The 27,186-nt window shown below is 43.6% G+C and overlaps 1 protein-coding gene across 3 annotated transcripts in view; it reads right to left on the reverse strand.

Annotated features, from left to right (window-relative positions):
- Nucleotides 1–27,186, reverse strand: part of LOC133110354 (acid-sensing ion channel 1) — a 288,095-nt gene that overhangs the window by 23,061 nt on the left and 237,848 nt on the right. For all 3 annotated transcript variants that reach the window (XM_061220385.1, XM_061220383.1, XM_061220384.1), the window contains 5 exons: nucleotides 13,610–13,760; nucleotides 11,292–11,419; nucleotides 6,963–7,113; nucleotides 4,646–4,702; nucleotides 2,873–3,026 (listed from right to left, as the gene is read on the reverse strand). In XM_061220385.1, the coding sequence (XP_061076369.1) occupies nucleotides 2,873–3,026; nucleotides 4,646–4,702; nucleotides 6,963–7,113; nucleotides 11,292–11,419; nucleotides 13,610–13,760 (641 nt within the window). The remainder of the gene's footprint in view (nucleotides 1–2,872; nucleotides 3,027–4,645; nucleotides 4,703–6,962; nucleotides 7,114–11,291; nucleotides 11,420–13,609; nucleotides 13,761–27,186) is intronic.

The following is a 27,186-nucleotide window of genomic DNA, read 5'->3' on the forward strand; positions in this document are numbered from 1 at the left end:
GAGAAGAACAGCACACACCATCCCCTTGGGAAGAACAGCACCCACCATCCCCTTGGGAAGAACAGCACACACCATCCCCCTGGGAAGAACAGCACACACCATCCCCTTGAGAAGAACAGCACACACCATCCCCTTGGGAAGAACAGCACACACCATCCCCTTGGGAAGCCCCCCCAACCCCGCACCCAACATTCCACATGTTCAAACAACAAGACCTTTTCCTTTGAAGCTGGGATCTAACTGAAATCATTGATTGAAAATCTAAAAGTTACACAGATAAAGATTGTTGAATCCTGAAGGTTGAAATGTGCATATTTAGAAGCAATTCCAGCTTTGAGCAGAAACCAGCGTGGTACGATTTTGTTTTTTTACATGGAAGACTTGAAGATGTTTCTTGAAGGTGCAGGCAGCAACTGACTGTACTTAACAATTATTTGGAGACAAGTATCACATCTATTTTTAGAAGCAAAACTAGGAAACTACTTCTGGACATTTGGGGGGTTGATCTGCTGTTGGTGTGCACAGAGGATTTCATACTTACAGCTGCTCTGTCAATTTCTACGTTTTCATCAGTGATTTCAGGAAGATTCAGCACAGGGATCCCAGCATAGAGATCCACAGTACAGGGATCACAGCACAGAGATCCCAGCACAGAGATCACAGCACAGGGATCACAGCACAGAGATCCCAGCACCGGGATCACAGCACAGAGATCCCAGCACCGGGATCACAGCACAGAGATCACAGCACAGAGATCCCAGCACCGGGATCACAGCACAGAGATCCCAGCACAGAGATCCCAGCACCGGGATCACAGCACAGAGATCCCAGCACAGAGATCCCAGCACCGGGATCACAGCACAGAGATCCCAGCACAGAGATCCCAGCACAGGGATCACAGCACAGAGATCCCAGCACAGAGATCCCAGCACAGGGATCACAGCACAGAGATCCCAGCACAGAGATCCCAGCACCGGGATCACAGCACAGAGATCCCAGCACAGAGATCCCAGCACCGGGATCACAGCACAGAGATCTCAGCACAGGGATCACAGCACAGAGATCCCAGCACAGAGATCCCAGCACAGAGATCCCAGCACCGGGATCACAGCACAGAGATCCCAGCACAGAGATCCCAGCACAGGGATCACAGCACAGAGATCCCAGCACAGAGATCCCAGCACAGGGATCCCAGCACCGGGATCACAGCACAGAGAGCCACAGCATTTCAGAGACTTGGCCTCTCGAGAAGATTGACTGGATCTGGGGTCGGCAACCCTGGTCTGGTCCTGGAGAGCCGCAGGGTGTGCTGGCTTTTGTTGTTACTCAGCACTTAATTGTTCAGTGAAAGCAGCTGATTACACAGTTACCTTACTGTTAATATTGCAGGGCCACAAGGGGTAACTTTACAGCTCAGATTCTGTCATGTGCTGTGTGCCTCAGTCTAGGTTCCACAGGCAGGCATTTACAGTATGATGACAGCTAGCTGCTAACTAGCAGGTTTTTATGTTCATGATTTATGACCCTAGCCTGGCAGCAGTTTTACCGAGGAGCAGGTGGTAGCTTTATATTATATATCAATATTTTGGAAATCCACAGATGTTTTAACTTTAATTGAATTAATTACATTTCTTAGCACATGTTATAAATAAACCTGCGAGCCACAGAATCCTCAGTGGTAATTGTCTAGCCGCAGGCTAAACTCTGTGAAGACTAGGAGCTGTAATTGCTTGTGTTTGGGGATTTTATTTTTCCATGTGAAGTCTCATTTTTGACAAATATAAATGCGCAGAATTCCCTGTCTTGATGAAGGGGAAAAAATTCAATGCAGTGCAGTGTGACAGGACAAAAATGAAAACAGTTGAAGGTGAATTTATACTTTCTGAAGGCATCTATCCATCCACCCATCATCGTTCCATCCATCCATCCATCCATCCATCCATTTTCTAACGCACTTATACCTGGCCAGGTCACCAATCCATTGCAGGGACTTCTGAGATCACTGTAATGCAGACTCACAGTGTTCCGGTCACTCAGAACAGAAAACTGATTGTACCATTTCCGTTCATGCACACACAAGCTTGGTTAATAGCTCCATGTATTACCGTGAGTACACACTGTATTCCGGACAGCTGCTAAATGTAGCTCACGCTATCCCGGACAGTTACCATTCTCATATTTCTGACTCAAATGAATGTATTAATTTCTATTACTTTTTGTTTAAAAACAAAGCCTGGAGGCCTCCATCATGCTTGTTGCACAGGAACAGTCATTGATCTTGTTTAAATTAGTTGTCAATAGCTAGAAATAAGTGTATGTCAATCCAGAACAACAGGACCCAGTAGCAAGACCACAGAATAAAGTTCAGAGTATTTATTATCACTTGGTGGCAGGGTATACAAGCGAGGGTCGATAGCCAGCAAACAGAATCAGCAGGGAATAGGCACTTCTTAAAAACACACACACAGACACATAAACAGACACACACACTCACACACACACAAATGCAGATGCACACAAGCAAACACTGCTGCCAACACACACACACACAGACAGACACATAGACACGCAGACACATAAACAGACACACACACTCGCACACACACGCAGATGCACAGAAACAAACACTGCTGCACACACTCACACACACACACACACACACACACACACACACACACAGGTATGCAGCAGTATTTCAGTCTCACCTCCACCCTCAAACACAGTGTCAAGGGCAGGCTTACAGGCTGGCCTGCTGATTCCACACTGAATTGAAATGGAGTCCCTGGCAGATGATGTTGTTTTTGACACATTCCCTGCAGAAGGCCTGCTTGGGCCAGCAGTGTGACTTACGAGATGTACTGCTCAGACTTACGAGATGTACTGCTCAGACTTGTTGAACTTCTTGGCCAGGTACTTGGCTGAGGCCTTGCTGGGGATCCGGACGAAAGACAGCTCTTTACCGTAACGCGTCATGTTACACGGAGTCTCACACACGCAGTAATCATTATCCTTCTCTACCAGGAAGTCTGGAAGAGAGAGGGGGGATGGAGAGAGAGAGAGAGAGAGAGAGAGAGAGAGAGAGAGAGATGTTAGTGCAGTCACAGATGGCTGATTGGGCCAGGGGGATTCCCAGACCTTTACAGTCGATGGCTGTTTTTCTTTACTGTGAACCAGCAGATCAGAGATAGAGAGATACAGAGAAAGGGAGAATGCTGAAGATGAATGTGAGAAAAATGAAACATTTTATCTGCTGAAAGAATGCAGGCAAAACATTCAAATGTTTTTCATATGATATTCGCTATAGATACACTTAAATAAAATATAAAATATTAACACCAATTTTGGAATTGTGGAGTTCTGTATGTTGTGGTATAGTTTGCTGTACAGGAATGGAATATACTGCATGGAGTTACTGCAATATACTGTAAATATCAAACATTCTAAAATATAATGTAATGAATATAATGTAATTGAATATAATGATGAATATATTTCATATCAGTAGATTTTTTGTAAAAAAAAGAGAAAGAAATCTGATAAGTACAAATATACGGTGTTCTGAAATTTTAAAATAATTTCCTAACAATTTTGATACATTTTCAACATTAATTCCCTAAAGGATGAAAATAAGGGAAGGCCCACACCACTTAAACTGTTTAATCTTATTTTAGGTTGCAGTGGGCTGCAGAAATTTGGGCGCCCCTGGTTTAAATCTGTTACAATGAATCCGTATGTGAAAGCAAACATGAACTCTAAATGGAGTTAAACATGAGACCTTTCTGCAAATTGTATTGCTTCTTGGAATGGCCAGGACAGATCCCTGACTTGAAGAGGCCGAAGAATGTTTCTGAGCTAGAGGTGTTCTGCCAGGAAGAATGGGGAAGAATTCCAAAAGTGTAAATTGAATGACTCTTAGCTGGCCACAGGAAGCCTTTACAAGTTTACAACTTATAGCTGCCCAAGGAGGTACTAACTGACAGGGTTCCCAAACTATTACACAGAGCCTTTTTTAGGAAAGAAGAGGGAATCCCATCCTGCTCCCTTCTCCGGATGGATTTCTCACCAGGATGGATGTGACTTTCCCCTGTGGGATTCCATCATCATCCTTTGCCGCAGCGCAGAAAGGCAAACGATGTATAGATGATTACACAAAGAGCAGGGCCCTTTATCACAAAGCAGGATAAACAAGTTAGTTGGATAACTGCAATAAAACCCAGAATTCACGCAAATCTGGAACATGGACTGAAGTAAAAAAGAGCTGTTCTGGGTTTTACTCAGTGCTGTTATCAGTAATCCTGCTGAAATAGCCCCCAGGATAGTTCCACAGCCTTATGGGGGGTGGGTACCATCATTATTCTTCATCTAAGGTGGTCAGGAGAGTGCACTCCCAGGCAGACATTTGGAGCGCCGGTACCTCCACAGACAACAGGGACCCTGGAACGTGCCTCTGCTGTGCCTCTCAGAGACTGAAAGCCTTCGGAAAAGGCAGATCATAATAAAGCCATGAGATCCGTCTTCAAATTCCAAACCGACAAACGCTTCCTGCTCTTTTGCGAGGCAGTAACTCTGACAGGAGGTTATGAATCAAAAACAAAACACAGACAGGAACCATGAAATGCGGCATTTTTAAGGCGTGATGTCTTACCCAGGGCGGGATCGGCACACTCTTTGTACTGCTCGGGGGTGCAGTACGGAGCGTCTCCTGCAGGGAGAACAGACACGGGTCAGCATCCGCAATCACAGCCGATAAGGGCAAATCTTAAATCTGACAAATGTATCCAACCTGCCCTACGCTTCACACACAGATCAGCTATCAGATCCCAGATTTCATTATACTGAGCTATCTGACCGAGACAGGAAGAAGCTGTCGACTGTAATAGCAGAAGAACAGATTACAATACACCGCTGAATTACCGGCACTGAAAGCTCTTCATGTAGCATATGATGACGTCACTCACAGGCTTCCCACATTCATTCTGCTTTCAGATATACAGTACTAGGCTTTAGGCAGGTGTGAAAACATGCTGTAAAGTAAGAATGCTTTCAAAAATAGAAATGTTAATAGTTTATTTTTTTTATCAATTATTTGGTGTGACCACACTTTGCCTTTAAACCGGCATCAATTGTTCTTGGTACACTCGCACAAAGTCAGGGGTTTTGTAGGCATATAATCAGGTGTGTGATTGACCAATCATACCAAACAGGAGCTAATGATCATCAATTTAATATGTAGGTTGAAACACAATCATCAACTGAAACAGAAACAGCTGTGTAGGAGGGTTAAAACTGGGTGAGGAACAGCCAAACTCTGTTTCCAAGGTGAGGTTGCTGAAGACAGTTTAATGTCAGACACCATGGCAAGACTGAGCACAGTAAGAAGACACAAAGTATACTGTATCAGCAAGGTCTCTCCCAGGCAGAAATTTCAAGGCAGACAGGGGTTTCCAGATGTGATGTCCAAGCTCTGTTGCTGAAGCATAAACGTTGAGGACCATAGGAAACGTAGTGCAGCAGATGAAAGACATATCATTCTTACTTCCCCTCGCAATCGGAAGATGTCCAGCGGTGCCATCAGCTCCATTGTACCATTCCTGGGATGGGTGTACCAGCGGGACCCAGGTACACCCATCTACTGTGTGGAGAAGTCTGGTCAGGAGTGGTCTACATGGAAGAATTGCGGCCAAAAAGCCATATCTCCGACGTGGAAACAAGGCCAAGTGACTCAACTATGCACGAAAACACAGGAACTGGGGTGTAGAAAAATGGCAGCAGGTTCTCTGGACTGATGAGTCCAAATTTGAAATATTTGGTTTGTTCGCCGAAGGGCTGGAGAGCGGTACAAGAATGAGTGTCTGCAGGTAACAGTGAAGCATGGTGGAGGTTCCTTGCAAGTTTGGGTCTGCATGTCTGCAAATGGAGTTGGGGATTTGGTCAGAATTAATTGTCTCCTCAATGCTGAGAAGTACAGGCAGATACTTATCCATCATGCAATACCATCAGGGAGGAATCTCCCAAATGTATTCTGCAGCAAGACAATGACCCCAGACATACAGCCAATATCATTAAGAACTATCTTCAGCGTAAAGAAGAACAAGGAGTCCTGGAAGTGATGGTATGGCCCCCACAGAGCCCTGATCTCAACATCATCGAGTCTGTTTGGGAACACATGAAGAGACAGAAGCATTTGAGGCTGCCTAAATCCACAGAATAACTGTGGCTAGTTCTCCAAGATGTTTGGAACAACCTACCTGCCTAGTTCCTTCAAAAACTGTATGCAAGTATACCAAGAAGAATTGATGCTGTTTTGATGGCAAAGGGTGGGCACACCAAATATTGATTTGATTTAGATTTTTCTTCTGCTAAATCACTTCCTCTGTTCATGCATTTTGATAATTGATAAAAATAAACTTTTAACATTTCTATTCTTGAAAGAATTCTTATTTTACAGCATTTTTTCACACCTGCCTAAAACTTTTGCACAGTACTATACACCCACTGAGTACTTTATTAGGAACACCTGTACACATGATTATCTAATCAGCCAATCGTGCAGCAGCAGTGCAATACATAAATACATGCAGACGCGGCTGAGGAGCTGATCACATCAACCATGGGGATGTGTCAGTTAGCATTAGCGCTATGTTAGCCCTCATTGGTTTAATGCAGTGATATGTCAGTTAGCATTAGCGCTGTGTTAGCCCTCGTTGGTTTAATGCAGTGATATGTCAGTTAGCATTAGCGCTGTATAGCCCTCATTGATTTAATGCAGTGATATGTCAGTTAGCATTAGCACTGTGTTAGCCCTCATTGGTTTAATGCAGTGATATGTCAGTTAGCATTAGCGCTGTGTTAGCCCTTGCTGGTTTAATGCAGTGATATGTCAGTTAGCATTAGTGCTGTGTTAGCGCTCATTAGTTTAATGCAGTGATATGTCAGTTAGCATTAGCGCTGTGGGATCCTACCGGGCATGTGCACCATGCGGCAGTTGCAGTTCTCCACCAGGTAGCGCGTCTCGCAGTCAATGCGACAGGCTGTGATGCTGTAGGTGCTGAAGAAGTCAGAGTCCATTGGCGTGTCCTTACAGTCACCCCAGGGTGGTGGCAGGTATGTCAGCTGTATGGAGGACACAAACACACACACACATACATACATACATACATACACACAGACACACATACATACACACACATACACACACACACACACACATACATACACACACACACACATACATACATACATACATATACACACATACATACATACACAGACATACATACATATACACATATATACACACATACATACATACAGACATACATAAATACATATACAAACACATACATACATAGATACGTACATACATACACACACATACATACAGATATACATACACACATACATACACATACATACACACACACATAAACACACGCATACATACATACATACAAACACACATAAATACATTCATACATACATATACACACATACAAGCATATATATACATATATACACATACATACAAACACGCACACACACAAACACACAAAAAGATACATACATATAAACACACACACACACACACATGCACACACAAATACACACATACACACTCATTTAAGCATGTTTTTTTTTTACAAAAAGTCCTGATGTGTTTTCAAGGTTATACGACCATTCCTAATCCAAGTTTCTGTTGAACCTCACATGTACATACACATGTACACAGACACAAACATAAATCCTCTTTACACTTAAACCTAATTACTACAGGATAATAGTCCTCATAATGGCTACTGTCAGTGAATGGACACAGGGAGCCACAGCGGGCTGATGGAAGCTGGCTGCTTTGCTGAGCTCCTCCTGCTCATCATAACATGGCTCCCCTGACTGCCACTCCGACCAGGCTGATAATGACTTCACTTTGTCTACTGGGTCTCCACATTCAGCCCCTTTCAGAACACCATTCAGCCTCCCAGCCACCCACACACCACTCACGGTCCTTTCAAACACGGGTAGCGGCTTAGAGCCTGTGTGTGTGTGTGTAAGCGTGTCTGTATGTGTGTGAGGGTGTGTGTCTGTGGGTGAGCATGTGTGTGTGTCTGTCTGTGTGTGTTAGCTTGTGTGTGTGAGTGTGTGAGCGTGTGAGTGTGTGTGCATGTGTGAGCGTGTGTGTGAACGTGTGTGTATGTGTGTGTGTGTGTGTGTGCATGCATGTGTGTGAGCATATGTATGTACACTCAGTGAACACTTTATTAGCTATTTATTACACTTAGTTTTTAGACTCATTGGTCTTCTGCTGGTGTAGCCTATCCACTTAGAGGTTTGACGTGTTGTGTGTTCAGAGATGCTTTTCTGCATACCACTGTTGTAATGTATGTTGTAATGTTATTTGCATTACTGGCACCTTCCTGTCAGCTTTGACCAGTCTGGCCCTTCTCCTCTGACCTCTCTCATTATCAATGCGTTTTTGTCCACAGAACTGCTATCACTGGATGTTTTTTTGTTTTTCACACCATTCTCTGCAAACTTTGTTAAAATCCCAGGAGATCAGCAGTTTCTGAGATACTCAAACCAACCTGTAAGGCACCAACAATCATTCCACAGTCAAGGTCCCTTAAAGCACATTTCTCCCCCATTCTGACATTTGGTTTAAAAAACTGCTGAACATTCAGCTCCCTGATGACATAACCCTCAAATTCAAAAAGAACATTGATGCTCTTTGCTAGAGGCGATTATGTCTTTAGCTAACTTTTGTTTAACAAAAATCTTTGGACAAGTTTGAGGCCGAGGTTCAAATCTCACTTTGGACTCAATCTCTCCCCGTCACATATGCGTTTAGTCGCTGACACAAGATCGGCTGATTACGTATCTGCATTAACAAGCTGGTGTACAGATATACCTAATAACTTGCTCAGTGAGTGTATATGTGTGTGTGTGAGTGTGGGCGTGTGTGTGTGTGTGTTGTGTGTGTGTGTGTGCGTGTCAGTGTGTGTGTCTGCATGCGCATGTGTGAGTGTGTGAATGTGTTTGTGTGTGTAAGTGTGTGTGTGTAATCATGAACGCATGCTTGTGTTTGCATGTGTGTCTGCTGGCTTGTGCTTTCATGTGCTAATCCAGTAATTACGAGTGCGGGTGTGTTTGCTCTTGTTCCAAACAGCCTGAAACACCAAAAGAAAACACCAAAAGAAAACGTGCTGCCTTGTGCCCCAGCTCCTTAATCACACCACGCCAGTGCACTGTTTCTTTTCCCAAAGAGGTGGAGCGATGGGGGAGGGAGAAAAGGACAGAGTGAGAGGGAGGGATCCATTTAACTGCAGTTTAGCTTCTGAAGAATCCTCTTTATTATCGTCTTTTCTCTGAAAAAAGGCCACCTCAGGGTTTTTGTATGGATTTCAGGGATGAGAGAGAAAGAGACAGAGACACAGGGAGAGAAAGACATTGAGAGGCAGACAGAGAAAGACATTGAGAGGCAGAGAGAGAGAGAGAGAGAGAGAGAGAGAGAGAGTAAGAGAGAGAGACAGAGAGAGAGAGAGCAAGAGAGAGAGAGAGAGAGAGAGAGAGAGAGAGAGAAAGACATTGAGAGGCAGACAGAGCAAGACAGAGAGAGGCAGAGAGCAACAAGCTTTCTCCACGGTCAGTGGCTTCATTCACCAGTGTGAATGCCTGGTTTTGCTGCCAGAGGGACAGGTTTGTAGGCCTGGGGGCTGATGAGTCAATCACATTAAAGTAGTGAGCATTACAGCATGTGGGTAAGGCTCATTGTTTCAGTTTCAAGGCTAGTCCCTTTGACTATTTTACTGGTGCACGTGTGTCTCATGGTGGGTGTGCGTCTTGTGTGTGTGTGGTATGTTTGCTTCTCACGTGTGTGTGTGGTGTGTGTGTGTGTGTGTGTGGTGTATTTGCATCCCATGTGTGTGTGTGGTGTGTGTGTGTGCGTCTTGTTTGTGTGTGGTGTGTGTGTGGTGCGTTTGTATCCCACGTGTGTGTGTGTGGTGTGTGTGTGTGTGGTGCGTGTGTCTCATGTGTGTGTGGTGTGTTTGCATCCCACGTGTGTGTGTGGTGTGTGTGTGCATCCTGTGTTGTTTGTGTAGTGTGTGTGTGGGTGTGTGGGTGTGTGTGTGTGTGTGGTGTGTGTGTGTATGTGTGTGTGATTGTGTGTGTGTGTGTGTGTGTGTGTGTGTGTGCGTGAGTTTGTGTGTGTGTGTGATGTGTGTGTTTGTGTGGTGTGTGTGTGAATGTGTGTGTTTGTGTGGTGTGTGTGTGTGAGTGTGTGTGTGTGTGGTGAGTGTGTGTGTTTGTGAGTGTGTGTGTGTGAGTGAGTGAGTGTGTTTGTATGGTGTGTGTGAGTGTGTGTGTTTGTGTGGTGTGTGTGTGTGAGTGTGAGTGTGTGCGTGTGAGTGTGTGTGTTTGTATGTGTGTGTGATTGTGTGTGTGTGTGTGTGTGTGTGTGTGCGTGAGTTTGTGTGTGTGTGTGATGTGTGTGTTTGTGTGGTGTGTGTGTGAATGTGTGTGTTTGTGTGGTGTGTGTGAGTGTGGTGGGTGTGTGAGTGTGTGTGTGAGTGTGTTTGTGTGTAAGTGTGTGTGTGTGAGTGAGTGAGTGAGTGTGTGTGTGTGTGTGTGTGTGTGTGTGTGAGTGTGTGTGTGTGAGTGAGTGAGTGTGTTTGTATGGTGTGTGTGAGTGTGTGTGTTTGTGTGGTGTGTGTGTGTGAGTGTGAGTGTGTGTGTGTGTGTGTGAGTGTGTGTGTTTGTATGTGTGTGTGATTGTGTGTGTGTGTGTGTGTGTGTGTGTGCGTGAGTTTGTGTGTGTGTGTGATGTGTGTGTTTGTGTGGTGTGTGTGTGAATGTGTGTGTTTGTGTGGTGTGTGTGTGTGAGTGTGTGTGTGTGTGGTGAGTGTGTGTGTTTGTGTGATGTGTGTGTGTGAGTGTGGTGTGTGTGAGTGTGGTGGGTGTGTGAGTGTGTGTGTGTGTGTGTGTGTGTGTGTGTGAGTGAGTGAGTGTGTTTGTATGGTGTGTGTGAGTGTGTGTGTTTGTGTGGTGTGTGTGTGTGAGTGTGAGTGTGTGTGTGTGTGTGTGTGAGTGTGTGTGTTTGTGTGGTGTGTGTGTGAGTGTGAGTGTGTGTTGAGGCACAATTCAGAGATGTGGCGGTGGTGCATGAATGGATGGTGAATATGTGGTTTCAGCTCCTCTTGGATTATAAGGCTAATTGACTGTTGTGTTAAAGCACACACACACATACACACACACACACACACACACACACACACACACACACACACACACACACACACCCTCTGCTCCTGGCAGGACACGAAGGTCTGGAACCCCGGAGCCACGCCGAAGCCGAGCTGGTCGATGAAGGGGGGCTCGTCCTGGTTGTGGATCTGCACCTTGATGCCCGCCTCGAACGACGTCTCATCTGGGGATAACAACAACAGCTACATAGTATCTGGACATGATTTCACCACACTGCATTTACACTTGGTCATCAGATGTGTCTCCGGCTGGCCAATTGCTATTTTACACGTACAATGCAAAACCTAGACAACCCACTTCTGCTTCTGCCTGCCTCTGCTTGTTCTGAGCAAGTACGGTAGCCACTAGAAAAATAGCAAGTTGTATGTACAGTACTGTGCAAAAGTCTTAGGCACCTGTATAACATTCTGTACAGATATGACTCTTTCAAAAATTATTCAATGAAAGGTCCTAATTAAAAGTACGATACATTTTGCATTACATTTGAGTAATTTGGCAGAATAGTTCAAAACTGAATCAAATCAATATTTTTTGTGGCCACCCTTCGGCGTTAAAACTGCCTCACTTCTCTGAGATATAGGACTGCAGGACAGCGTTGGCTAAGAAAATTATCAGGGAGGCTGTTCCAAGCATGTTGGAGAACTTTTCTTCTGCAGACTTTGGTTGGCTCCTTGCTTCTGATCTCAGACAGCCTTGATTAATTGCTTTCAGTAATATGTTACTTTTTAAATTAAATAGAAAAATGTCTCTGTACAATTAAATCTTTTGGAAAATTAATATTCGGAAATCTCAAATGTGTTCTTTTATACTAACACACACACTGACACACACACTGACACACACACTAACACACACACTGACACACACACACTGACACACACACTGACACAGAAAAGCTGGACCATATTTGTATGCACAACGTAAAGAAAATTAAGCTATTTATTCATATATGAGAGCGTGTTTTTCAAAGTGTTCAAAAAGCTCTCCAAAAAGGATTACTCAACCTAACGCTTTCTAACAAATCTGCATAACATTTATAAATTAGGTTTCGAGACGTTGACCACTCAATCACAAGGGAGCAGAGCGGATGGGGTTGAAATGATCTTTTTCCCCCCAGTGACAGGCCTGGTGATGTTGTGGTTGTGTCGGTGCATCTGGCAGAGACGCACTACTGTTGCAGGCGTACACATGCTTTCATTCCTGTAATTACCATGGAGACCCACAAGGCATGAGGGCATTTCCCCGACACAACGGCCTGAACCACGGCAGAATAATTCACACAGTTACAGTTTCGCCCGAGACCATACCCTGTCACACAGCAGCCAGACTGCCGCCAAGCAAACAGAAATAACATAATCTCACCATTACATATTGCTTTTCATATCCTCGAGTTCATAACTCTCATTCCTGATATGTGTGAGCAGCATCAGAATTCTGAGGAGGTGTGTGTGATAGCTTCACCTCTGCGCTACATGCATAATACCAGCATATATATTAGTATTTGTGTCCAAACATTCCATGTGACTACGGGGTAATAAGAATCAGAAATAGAACAGGACCGAGACTTTAAAAACACGTGTGCTTCTCTGGAATTACTCTCCGTGTGTTCACCCGCTTGTTTGACTTATATGACACGCTCGATCACACGGAACTCTTTCTCTCTTCTACAGAAAACGGGCCTCCCATGATATCAGTTAAATGACTTTTAAATCAGAAGATGATCTCATTTATTCAGGCCCTGTTTGGTGCTGGCGCTCTATTTTTTCAGTTCCAGGAAGAACCTCTCTCTACTACTAACTGATCCATTATAATTTTATACAATGTTGAACTGCTGAATCAAATGGTGCACATAGCTCAATGCCAGAATACTTTGCAATCCCTCATTCACCCAGTCTCCAATATGAGTGCTTCCTCCATGTAGGCCTATGTATAGCCTCTTGTCAATTTGGGTTTTTCTTTTTTTTTGGATTGCCAATATTCTGATATGGAATAATTAATTAACAAAAATGTAATCAAATTAGAAACAAGAATATGCACCTGGGGGGCACAAGAAACATATTTATTTATTTATTAATGTATTTATTTATTGATTGATTGATTGATTGCGTTATGATTGGCTGGCTGATTGACTGATATATTGATTGATTGCTGTATGATTGGTTGGCTGATTGGCTGATATATTGATTGATTGCATTATGATTGGTTGGCTGATTGGCTGATATATTGATTGATTGCAGTATGACTGGTTGGCTGATTGGCTGATATCTTGATTGATTGCTGTATGATTGGTTGGCTGATTGGCTGATAGATTGATTGACTGCTTGGTTGGCCTATGAGGGAGTCTCCTCCTCACCGGTCTCGCCCCACACGGGCAGGTACTCGTCCTGCTGGATGTCCAGCATGATCTCCAGGCCGTTCCCCATGCCGCCCTTCATGGTCACCAGCAGCGGCCGGCCGTCCTTCCCCGAGTTGAAGGTGTAGCACTTTCCGTAGCGGGTGAAGATCTGGAGAGAACAGGACCATAAAACACCATGACTAAACTGCTCCCTGTGAAGCTTTCTGTCATGCTTTCTCTCCGATGAATGGAGGAGACATTGAATGTGCGTCACCCTGTCATTACGGTGATGAGTTATATTTCACATACTAAAAATTGAATAAATAAAGAATTAAAAAAAGAAATTGTCACTGGTCACAGGGTTGGTTGGCACAATTTTCTATATTTATTTGAAATAATTGCCAGAAAACATACCACGTATGGTATGACCACGTATACATTGATCAGAGAAAATAAAATATGAAATCAGAAAAAGCTGAAAAAGACAAGGTGCGAATGGTAGTGTAAATATTTACTATTATTTTATATTTATGTCTTATCACATTATCAGTGTGCCAACCAACCCCAGAATCAGTGTGCCAACCAACCCCATTCACATTGGGGCCCAATGTTACACAGCCAACATCACTCATCACAGACTTTCAAATCTTATATCAAACTGTAGCTTTATATTATCTATTACCATCTCTAGTATTTCAAAGTAATAAGATTCCAATTTCTCCATCTACCAGATTTATTATACACTTAGTGTGAAGGCCATTTTCTTTTACTTTTGATAATAGAAAACTGAAATGTTTACCTCACAAAAAACAAGTGATTTTTCTGATGTTTTAATGTGATAGATGAGAGCAGTTCAAGAAAACAAACATTTTGATGTTACATTTTTGTGTCAATGACCTTCAAAGGCCCAGAAAATATCGATGTGCCATATATTCCCTCACTGTCCTGAGACCTATACCGCAAGGGACATTAAAAAGTCATATTCTGAAAATATTTTCACCGCAACACATTTCTGTCACCCAAGTATTACGTCAAACTTTCTCTGCACCAGGAATTTAAGTTGATCTAGAATAGTCTTTTCCTTTAAGTTCATAATGTTTCAGGCTAGGATATGAACAGGGAAAACTGTTATGAAATAAGTTATGGATGCAGAACTGGGTTTTCAAATCTTTGACTTATGGGAGAGACTGTAAAATAAAATAGAATAAAAACGTTAGCAGGCAGACCCTGCCGTGTGCAATGAGTGCTGTGATTTGGATATGAAAGAGGGACAGTCATTTGTGACAGATGGGGGAGACGCGTGTCTTTGACAGTGGCTCACTCAGAAACGGGAACCAGCGTGGTCACGTGGGGTTATAAAAGGCTCGCTGACTCAAAGTGAAAAAAGAGCGTAAACCAATAGCTGCGTAATCAGTTTACTAACGTCAGCCAACGGACAGAACAGGATGGCCTCAGCAAACATAACATCACCCAGCAGCACTGTGAAACGGGAATGCATCCGTATGTTTGACATTTACATGACAGAGAGAGAGGTGGAGACAGAAAGAGAAAGGGAGGGAACATTTTTAATCGAATGTCCCAAATTTGTCCAAATTCACAATTAATTCTACCCCAAAATTCCAATTCAATAACAAACCTGATACAGATATGCTACCCCTTCTAGGACAATTTGTCTTTTGTTGCCACAATGTCATGCACACACACATGCAAGCACACATTTCACACACACACACTATAACATGCTAAAGCTTCACAGACATACAGTTAGTGTGTTATTATTATTCTACATTCTGATTTACAATGATTAACTATTGTGACATATTTCATGACTGTTTTGTTTGTTTCTTGCTGTTCCTCCAACAAGCTTTGGCAATACAATTGAACTGATTTATCATGCCAAAAAAGCATTTTGAATAGAATTGAACTGAGAGAGAGAGAGAGAGAGAGAGAGCGAGAGGTGGAGGCAGAGCTGCATTTCCTCACAAAATGTGAAAAATACAGTTAGACAAAAACAGAACCTCTTTACTTCTTTAAAATAAAATAAATACGCCCTGAGTTTGAGACTCTTCCTGAGGGAGAGAAGCTGCCGTTCCTCCCGGGTGAGCAGAGGGAATAGGTGCATCTGGCAGCACAGTGCAGTGCTCTATTAGGCCAATACATTGCCACTTGCCACAAGCGGATGGGACGCAATCAAAATAAGACATAAAACAAAGTAAAGGCCTTTTATGGCCCAGGGGGTCACGTGTTTGTCTTTTAGATATATAATGTGCATGTTTACTGAAGTTCAATTTTTATTGCGTATAGGTTTTTTCTTTATGTCAGTATATGCTTTGGCAATGTACACTTGCCAAGGAAGCTTACTTGAATTTGAATTTGAGAGACGGAGAGGAACATAAAAGACAGAAGAGAGCCACTGAAAAAGGGAGGGAGAGAACAAATGGATTTAAACTGCTTTACAATTAATGTCTTTCATTCACCCATTCACACTCACTCACACACACACACTCACACACACACTCACACATACTCACACACACACACACACACACACACACTCACACATACTCACACACCAGTGATGAAAGGCAGTTACGTCCTGAGCTAATGTCACAACAGGAGAGAGAAACACTTTTACGGTCCCTTTATTTTCAGCACAGAAACACGAGGATTGTAATAACGGTTCAAAAGAAAACAACAAAAATCTGAAAAGGGACAGAAGAAGAATACACACTGAAAATGAAGACAAGAGAGATAGAAAGAGAGATAGCGAGAGAGAGAGTGAGAGAGAGAGAGGGGAGAGAGAGAGGGAGAGAAAGAGATAGCGAGAGATAGAAAGAGAGAGAGAGAGTGAGAGAGAGAGAGAGAGAGAGGAAGAGAGAGATGTCTGAGGTAACTACATTGGGGTTTAGAAATCTTCAGGCTGCTCACACACCAGTCTGCACACAGTCCCTGCCTTCAGCTGTGCCCCAACGGGCCTTGCTCATACTGAGGTGGAGAATTGTAGTCTGGCTGTAATCCTCTACAACACTGGCATCCAATCAATCCCATACCAATGTGCTGACAAACATATAAAACAATACAGACACAAACCAATACATACAGTACAAGTACAGACAAATAGCCTGGACAATGAAAAACCCAGAATCTAGAAGCATAAAGCAAAAAGTATTTTTGGTGAATGTGAGGTTAATTAAAGCACATTTCCTCCTATTGCAACTGACTGGAGTTTTCACGACAACCCAACGAAGGTAGTGGTTTTGACACTGCAGCGAAATTGCAAAGGCGCGACGTTAAACTCCCAATGGCAAGGAAAATCGCAAAGCAAAGTTTATCCACGGTGTCGTTGTTTGTAAAGACGTCGCTAATCGAAAAGGCATCTTCGTCCTCTGTTGCACACACTGAGTGACGCCATTGCATTAATGACTATCTGTCAGGGCAGCTGACCTTTTCAAAGAGCGCTTTCCCAAGCTGAATAAGAAGTGGCATACGGCCACCACCTTTCACACTAGCTCCAGAGGAGGAAGAGGAGGAAGAGGAGGACCCAGAAGGTGAGCGGTGAGCGTGCGCAGCGTTAGGTAAAGCTAGCCAATCAATCAGTTTTTATTTGTATAGCGCTTTTAACAAAGGGCCTTTGTCACAAAGCAGCTTTACAGAGAAACCAGTCCCCAAGAGTACGCCTAGGGCAACAGTTGCAAGGAAACCTTGAGCAGAACCGGGCTCAGTAGGGGAACCCACCTGCCGCTGGTTGACACCGGTTTGTAGAAATGGTCTTTAAAAAAAAAACCAGACGAATAAAAGTACATAAATGTCCAATTAAATAGTTGAAGCAGAGATGAAGTAGAGGGATGGCAGAAACACCAACGGGTGGCACTGTCAGGCAAGGGGACTGGCTTTCTGCTACTGCTGGTGCTACCTTGTTCCGTGTTGGGGGAAAGAGAAACGGAAAAGTCAAATCCCTGTGGGAAGTGTGGTGGGAGAGGGAGAGAAAGTGCTCGGATTGAAAGGTCACTGCTGTTTCTCTCCGGCTGTTCATTTCCCTGTCCACTCTGTTGCCCCCAAAAGCACAGAATGGGGAAATCGAAGTAGCATTGATCTCAACCACGGGTGCCTTATGAATGGTCTGTCGTGCGCAAATCGGCTCTAAAAATGGAGACTTCACTCTCGCACCCTCTCCCTGAATCTTTATTTACACTCAGTGAGCACTTTATTAGGTAGACCTGTACACCAGCCTGTCAATGCAAATATTTAATCAGCCAATCGTGTGGCAGCAACTAAATGCATAAAAGAATACAGACATGGTCAAGAAGTTGTTTTTCAGACCAAATATACCTATGAATTCTTCAAAACATAGGTATATATTTTATTGGAAAATAAAATATATACCTATGCTTTTATCGAACCCCCTGGGGTTCAATCGAACCCAGGTTAAAAACCACTGCTCTAGAGTTTGCAGAGAATTGTGAGAAAAACAAAAAACATCCAGTGAGCAGCATGAGATAGGTCAGAGGAGAAGGGCTAGACTGGTCAAAGCTGACAGGAAGGTGACAGTAACACAAATAACCACACTGTACAACAGTGGTATGCAGAAGAGCATCTCTGAACACACAATGCATTAAACATCTAATTGCATAGGCTACAGCAACAGAAGACTTAATAAGTCAAAAAGTAATAATTACCTAATAAAGTGCACAGTGAGCGTATCATTCTCTGTCTTTCTTGCCTCCCTCAGTCACCCTCCCCCTCTCTCCATCTATATATATATTTCCAACTGCTACCCTCTCCCTCTCTCTTTATCTCTCATTCTCTGAGATAAGCAAATTACACATTTCAGTCACTGCTCTGCAGATTCACTCTTACAGTGAATGAGCTGAAAGTGAACGTGTCTCAGTCTCTCTGATGAGGTCTTCAGCCAGCAGGCTCTCATACACTGAGGGAAACCAGCCTGTGATTGACATATAACAACTATGGGATGGGGGGGGGGGGGGGGGACATGAGAGCTGAACATACAGCAGCAGTGAGACCTCCCCATCCTCAGCCTCCCAAATCACTCTGCCTGCTCTGATGTTCTCCATGAGTGTACACCACACTGAGAGTATAGCTCTGATGTTCTCCATGAGTGTACACCACACTGAGAGTATAGCTCTGATGTTCTCCATGAGTGTACACCACACTGAGAGTATAGCTCTGATGTTCTCCATGACTGTACCCCACTCTGAGAGTATAGCTCTGATGTTCTCCATGACTGTACCCCACTCTGAGAGTATAGCTCTGATGTTCTCCATGACTGTACACCACTCTGAGAGTATAGCTCTGATGTTCTCCATGACTGTACCCCACTCTGAGAGTATAGCTCTGATGTTCTCCATGAGTGTACACCACACTGAGAGTATAGCTCTGATGTTCTCCTTGAGTGTACACCACACTGAGAGTATAGCTCAGATGTTCTCCATGAGTGTACACCACACTGAGAGTATAGCTCTGATGTTCTCCATGAGTGTACACCACACTGAGAGTATAGCTCTGATGTTCTCCATGAGCGTACACCACACTGAGAGTATAGCTCTGATGTTCTCCATGACTGTACACCACACTGAGAGTATAGCTCTGATGTTCTCCATGAGTGTACACCACACTGAGAGTATAGCTCAGATGTTCTCCATGAGTGTACAGCTCTGAGATTATAGCACTGATGTTCTCCACTGTACAGCTCTGAGAGAATAGCAGGGTCCCACCCACCTCTCTAACCTGTTGTGAAAAAAGGGGTCAAATCTCACCCCTAAAGGGCCGGTGTGGGTGCTCCGCCAACACCAGAATCCACTTATCAAGGTCTTGATTTAAGACCATGATTACTTAATTAGCTGAATCAGGCAACATCGGTCTGAAACCTGCACCCACACTGACCCGTTTCTGATGGGATTGGACACCACTGCTTCAGACAGTTTTTTTAGTTTTTTTTAGTTTATGACAATTTCCGCACAGACAGGCACTGAGTTCTAGCACCATGCAGACATCCACATTCAATGGTATTTGAAGTATAAAATTGCAACTATTTTCCAAAATAAATTCAATATAACACTGCCTGCAGTATACATCAGTTATCAAAACGTAAACAAGGTTTTGTTTTCATTACCAGCGGTCGTAAAATCGAGGCAAGTAGGAAGTAGGTAAGCCAACATCGCCAGGGAGAAAACTACACTCCCAACTGCGTTATAGCCTACCCAGCACCAGATAGGCAAAGTGATAACGAAAGACACACAAGACATTCCGTCTCTAATTCCACTGACGAAGCAGGGATACTGACGTTAATACTAACCCTAGCTCCAGCTTCCTTAGTAGGTGGTTGTGTAAGACCGAGTTAGATGAATTTACAGAAACTAAAAAGTAGAAAAGAAAAATTGTCTTCTCTTTACTAATTAATAATGCTTAAATAATTAATGCTCCCTTGACAACTTCAAAGAGTTCTTCTGTAGTTTTAGTTTCTGATATAGTTTCAGAAATATAAACTCTCTATGTCCAAATGACACATCAAGGGAAAGCTCTGTACAGGCAGTCCAATTCTGTGTTCAATAATGACTCCAACAGGCACTCTAGCAACAACATACTCGAGTGTTTCTGGTTACTGCTGGGGAGTGAGAACTAGCTAAAGCACGGTCGTATATACGGCCACAATATCAACGATATACTGATCATTTGTTGAACTCGGAAAAAAGACAATTCCCTGAGAAATAAAAATCTGTGTGGGTATTTCATACAGAATTATTGCACGTCTTTGCACATCAGGTCATAACGCATTGATCTGTTGGGCAGAAGAAATGAGACGGTGTTGTTTTGGACATGTACACGTGCGGTACACGCATGCTAATTTCATCACGCTGTGAATTTCATTCTGACGGGGCGTCCTGTCTCAGACTCGTCTCCTCTTGCACTCGCACTCCAGCAACAGCTGCTCCCCGCTGGCCGCACAAACAAGACGGACGGCAGGAGACTGACAGGAGCAGCGGTGTCCCATGGCGGCTCGGGAACCGCTCTGTAAATCACAGGTTACAGGTTTAGATTCCCAGCTGGGGCAGGGCACTTAACCTGAATGGCTTTGGTGAAAACATCCGTCTGTACAAACGAGCGTATGTAAAATGTAATCTGCGTAATGCGGTGCGGATGACAGGGTGCCGTAAATGGCGGACTGTAAACCCAGCGGCCGATCGGTCGGTTTTTCACCGGCCCCGCGGGGCGACGCCGGGTCCTTCTGACAGCACCGCCTGTTCAGCTGCAGAGATCCTGTCTCCTGCTCGTGTGTGTGCACACTGCAGAAACCACAGAATCAAGTCAATCTTGCATAAATCAATCTGAATGTAACACTAGAAGATTATTCTTATATCCAGACCAGACCCGGGTCAAATATGTAATCGAACGGATTGAAGTGGGGATGGGCTCTTCTTTGTTTCTTTTTCGTGGGGCACCAGCCCCACCCTCGACCCCTCCGAGCTCAAAGACCACTCCAACCGGACCCCCGCCCTGAGGTCATGGGCTGCTAGAGCCCTGCGACTGTCCTGGTTGATGCCCACGCTTTGACATCCTGGAGCGATAGGTTCATCCCTCTCCCCTCTGAACTGCAGACTCTACATCCATCCATGTGGATTTTATAGATAGTTTAATACCTGAACTCTTCCACCTTAGGTTAACCATTTTAACCTATAGGCTAGCGGAGGATGGGCATCCCACTATAGCCGGGTCCCTCCCTCTTGCTACTGTTAGACCTGTACTGCACTGCTTCTTTACCTCTTGCTATCTGGTATTTTCCTTCTGTTACTCTGTAAAGCATCTTTTGACAGCCTTCTCTGAAAAGTGCTGAACAAATAACATTGGGGCCCATCCACACACTGGAACAGAGCCTTAACAGATACCAGACCATGGGGCCCATCCACACACTGGAACAGGGCCTTAACAGATACCAGACCATGGGGCCCATCCACACACTGGAACAGAGCCTGAACAGATACCAGACCATGGGGCCCACCACACACTGGAACAGGGCCTGAACAGATACCAGACCATGGGACCCATCCACACACTGAGGATGAAGTGTGGTGTTATTTTGCTGGCTGAGTTTTACTGAAACTAGAGGAAATGAAGTGGAATCCGTCAGCATTGATTAATCGAGGTTACACACATGGCTGGAGTTTTGTCATTATTACTCAAAAATCTATCAGAGGGCAAGTGAGGACTGAAATGGCTCGGGCGGGAGGAAGTCTAGCACTTCATATAGGTGCTTTCGGTTGTTAGGCACCCCAGAAACACTGGAAAAAGGATGATTTAAAAACCGACGGGACACTTAGGTAATTATAATGCTCTAAAATAACAATAAATGAATAAATTAAGCATTTACACACCGCTCTAGAGAATATACATTGTAACCTTTTCATTAATTACATTTAATTAGTAATTTAATAATTAATGAATTCTCCAAGTGACTCAACGGTCAACCCTGGTCCTGGAGAGCCACAGGGTCTGCTGGGGTCCCCAGCCCTGGTCCTGGAGAGCCACAGGATCTGCTGGGGTCCCCAGCCCTGGCCCTGGAGAGCCACAGGATCTGCTGGGGTCCCAGGACCAGGATTGGGGCTGCTCTGTTCTAGACAGTGAGGTCCCATGAAGGTCTGCTCACACTCTCTCTCCCTCTGACGTTCTCCACTAACGTGCATCGGATGTCTCCGCCTCCCGAGCAGCGTGCCGCCTCATTGGTCCTAAAACCGTCTCCTCGACCTGTCTGCGGCTCCGCTCTGATTCCCTGAGATAGCGAGCTGTCTCTCCTCCAAATCACCCAGGCATTTTCTCCGCTTCGCCGAAAAGCAAACAAGCCCCTCTCCGGCTGCGAAAGAGACAGCGGCATACGACACGCATGAATGTTTCCCCCTCTTCATCTCCGAGTGTTACACAGGGACAGGATGCGCGCTGTCATTCCGGGCTGCGGAGGCTGAGTTAAGGACAGCAGGCCCAGCCGATGCTGCCATTCTGTGCGAAACAAGCACGGCAGTTCGGTGACATTTTCCCCTTTTCACACTGCAGGTGCATACTTGACTGGTGAAGGTTTTTCAGCTTTTCTTAAAGACTATTTTGATACATGTTGGTTTCCCCATGTAGAAAAACTTTTATTCACCCCCCCCCCCCCCACTTCTTATTTTTCAGGCACCACAATGTTTGGGACAAACAGCTTTACAGGTGTTTATGATTAGTCAGATGTCTTCAGTTGCTTACTGCTAAAGAGACCTTCCAGAATCTAGTCTTGATATTTGTCTTTTGATTACCCATGTCATTTGCCCTTGTTCATACAGATGAATACAGATTGCACTCAGATACAAACCTTGAGCTTACCCAAATCAATTGTTTGGAGCATCATGAGGAAGAAAGAGAGCAGTGTTCAATGAGCAATGATCACAAAGAGCCTGGTAGACCAGGGAAGACAGGCACAGTTCATCCAGGGATGGAGCTAAGGGCGGGACTGGCGGTCCAATCGCACTGGGGCTGGAGTTACAAGAACACCGCTGAGCTGTATCGATGAACCGAGAAACGATCTCATGCTAAAAATACATCTCATTTACATACCATATCCCCCCATGGTTACAAACGAATATTGCATTTTTCCTATGTTTTAGTTGAGCAGTAGAGCAAAAGACTCACACGTTAACGTTGTTAGAGGTGGGCAAATACAAAAATGGTTGCTTCTGTTATCTGTATATTTATCTAATTTTGCTACGTAAAGGTTTGTGAGAAATGACTTGTTTTTGACGCTCAATCACATAATTGGCCTGCTTTGAACTGGGCTTGATCGCTCACATTCAGTTTCCTGATGTCCTTACTGCACGTCAGCACAAGATAGCTAGCAAAAACAAATCGAGAGAATGCTTGCATATAAACACAAGTGGTGTGCAAAAAAATAAAAGTAAAAAGGAGGACCTGTAAAACGCAGCACAACTACCAAAAGAAAATCGATTTCTCTTAACTAGCAACGTCTTTCGGCGATGTGTGCACTGCGTTGATTCTCAGTTTCACCATACTTGTGACTGCCACCACAGCCAAACATATACAATTCATCAACATGTTTCCCACCACTAGAAAAAAGATTGGGTAGATATCTAAAAGCAGTGACATTCTGCAAGGGTTTTTCCACTCAGCTATTATATATAAAAAAAGTTATATAGCACAGAGACATTTGTTGTTAGTGATATCACGCAATAGAGAGCATGACTTTAGACAAAAAAAGTCTTAAACTAACTTTCTTTCTCTACTTTGAACTATCTCTGAGCTGCTTGCCTAGCTTTTTACAATCTTGTTTATGACTCCATTAGAGATGTTATCAAGATCCCTGCTGTGCATACTGCCCACTCCCCTGCACAAAACAAAATCCCAAGGGAAGGGGGGGGGGACATGAAAGACTAAATGCGGGGGACTTAAAAAATACAGAGAGAAACAACAGACAAAAGGCGGAGACGTGACACAAGACAATTTTTAGGGCCAATTTCATATTTGCAATTGCAACATACACATGCTGAGCACTTAATTAGGAGCACCTGTACACCTATTTATCTAATCAGCAGGTTGTGTGGCAGCAGTGCAATGCTTACGATCATGTAGACACGGGTCAGGAGCTTCAGTTAATGTTCACATCGACCATCAGAATGGGGAAATCATGTGATCTCAGGGATTTTGACCGTGGCATGATTGTTGGTGCCAGACAGGTTTCAGTATTTTTTCTGCTGATCTCCTGGGAAGTTCAGGCACAACAGTCCAGAGTTTACTCAGAATGGTGCGAAAACAAAAAATAACAGCAATGAGAGAGGTCAGAGGAGAGAAGCCAGACTGGTCTCAGCTGACAGGAAGGTGACAGTAATGCAAAAACCATGCGTTATGACAGTGGTATGCAGAAGAGCATCTCTGAACACACAATGTGTCAAACCTCTCAGTGGATAGGCTACAGCGGCTTAATAAGTCTAAACTAGAGCAAAATAACCACCAACCTCCACCAACCCGTCATGTTCCAGTTTACATCCTTGTCTGACCGGCAATAACTAACTTCTAAATTTTATGAATCCACAACAAGTTGAGTTTAATGTATTTGTATACATTTCATTAAATAATTAATGTGCCGTTTCTTTGTCCTTGGTGTTACCTAAAATGTAAACAGCATTAAATGTTGAATAAAATATATTTCCCATTACTACCTGAATATTTAGTTAAAGGCAGAGAAGTGGAATGATAAGACCAAGAAGAATATTTGATCATTAAAATGTTTTGTTATAACACATTTAAACAAGATTGTATGAATTAATTTGATTTGCACCATCATTTTTTCCGTCAAACCAACAACAATTGAAGAATATTCAAACAAAAACTCTAAAATTTAAACTGATGATTACATCACCAATCAACAAACAACATAACCTAAAATATCAGCTACAATGGTAAGCAAAACATTATGATGTCACGGGGAAGTTGACCTTTTTGATATAAAATATCATCGCTACATCATTTCATTCTATTACACATTTGTGTGAAATTGTGTCATAATTCGTTTATTCATTCTTGAGTTATGGCCAAAATCGACCTTGACATTTCACCTTTGACCACTGAAATCGAATCAGTTCATCACTGACTGCGACTGGACCTTTGTGCCAAAATTGAAAAAATTCCCTCATAGCGTTCCTGAGATATTGCATTCACAAGAACGGGACAGACAGACAATGGATGGACAACCCAAAAACATAATGCCTCTGGCCATGGCTGTCGCCGGCACAGAGGCATAAAAATAAGTCTAAATGAAAGATTAAGTTCCCCTTTACATGGGTAAAGGCCCCAGCTGATTCACCAAACTGGTCACCTGCACAGGTGGCCTGGCCTCATGGTCTATGGGGGAGTGCAATCTGGGAACATCATGTGCCCACTATCGCTGAATGTTATTGGCAGATTCTGTGGCTCTAATTTATACAGTCCTCCAATTGATTTTTTCGAGAAGTGTTTGCAGAAGAAGCAATTCAGTGCTGAATTATAAACACATGGCTTATATAGCTGTCCGGTAAGATCAGGACAAAAAATGTCAGAAGAAATTATCCAAAGACCAGCTAATGCAGCAAAACTAGGCCTGAAATAAGCAAGACCAAACCCAAACCCAAACCAAGAATGAGCCAGTGCTGAAAAAAGGCTGAAAAACAGAAACACAATGATATTGCATATACCGTACTGCATGTCATTCTGAAAAGAAATGTGAAAATACAAAAGTATACATAGGGTCCCCCCCCTCCGCCCAATTAGGCTTGAACTCCCACCTCCACCTTGAAGCCACACCCACACATTTACCAAAATAACGAACTGATCAGTGGTTTCTTAAGAAAGCAAAGCACATATCTGGAAGTTGAGTCGACCTGGTTTGGATACTTCTACTGTCAGACCATGAGCCGAGGCTCTGAGCAGCTCCAGAGAAACACATCACGGTGAAATGACGAGAAGAACAGTCAGATTCTCGTCAGCATTAACTTCAGCAGGGACAGCCAAACCCAGGTGCCTAAACATGAGAGTGGTTATGACCATAAAGGGCTCCAACATGAAGCATCAATTCATCTGAGGCAGCTCTGCCACCAGGTGTGCTGTTCTTGTTACTGATTTTTAGAACGCACTGAAAAATATCTTAATTAACAAAATAGAACATGTGACCAAAGATACAAACAGGATACAAACAGGAAATATTTACCTACACTCAAAACGTACTTTAGAAAATCGCAGTTGCATACAGTATTATTAAATATATGAGACTCCTACTGATTAAGTATTTTTACTAATTACATAATCAGTTGAAGACCCATTTACTTAATAATAGTCTGTGCAACCACTGTCCATATTCTTTTAAGCACATCCAATGATTCATTCCTTTTGGAGTGTATGGAACACAGAGCTGGAATTACAAACGCAGTTCACATTATGAGCCCAGCCTTTGGTACACCTAAAGCTCAGCCAAACGGAAGGCTTTAATAATGCTAACGCGACTAATGGGTGAAAGTCATTAATTCCTTTTTAATTACTCGTGTAATGAAGCAAAGCACGGGGAACAACAAAAACCAGGGCAACATTAAAAGCTACGGGCTAATTGGGTTCTCCGTATGAGGCTGAGGCATTCTAAAAGCGTGCCAATAGATTTTCAATTTGTTTTCAGTAGAGAAATAAGATCTCGTAAATAAACCTTCTCGTTTGACAAGCCCATTAAACGCACAATTGCTAACTTTTGTAGTTTCGGGTCCAAGGACATAAAATTACTATCTGTAAAAATACCACACTGCAGTAAATTCTAGAAAAGCAGCGCCTTCTTGGAACTAACCCAATTGCAAAGTGGGGATTCAATCTGCATTTGAAAGCATCCATTTTAAAAGTCTTCCAAGAGAGGAGGGGGAAGTACAACATCCGCGTTTTGGAAATTATAGGTTTAAAGACATTTCGAGCGCGTGTGAGTGCGTATGCGAGGGCGATTGTGTGAGCGTGGAATTGCACACTAACGAAGAGTTCTGCTCAGCGCGCGCGGTTTCAGGGAGCAACTTGTTGCAAGACAAGAAGCGCAA

The sequence above is a fragment of the Conger conger genome, chromosome 14, assembly GCF_963514075.1.
Source record: "Conger conger chromosome 14, fConCon1.1, whole genome shotgun sequence".
In the NCBI taxonomy this organism is placed as follows: Eukaryota; Metazoa; Chordata; class Actinopteri; order Anguilliformes; family Congridae; genus Conger; species Conger conger.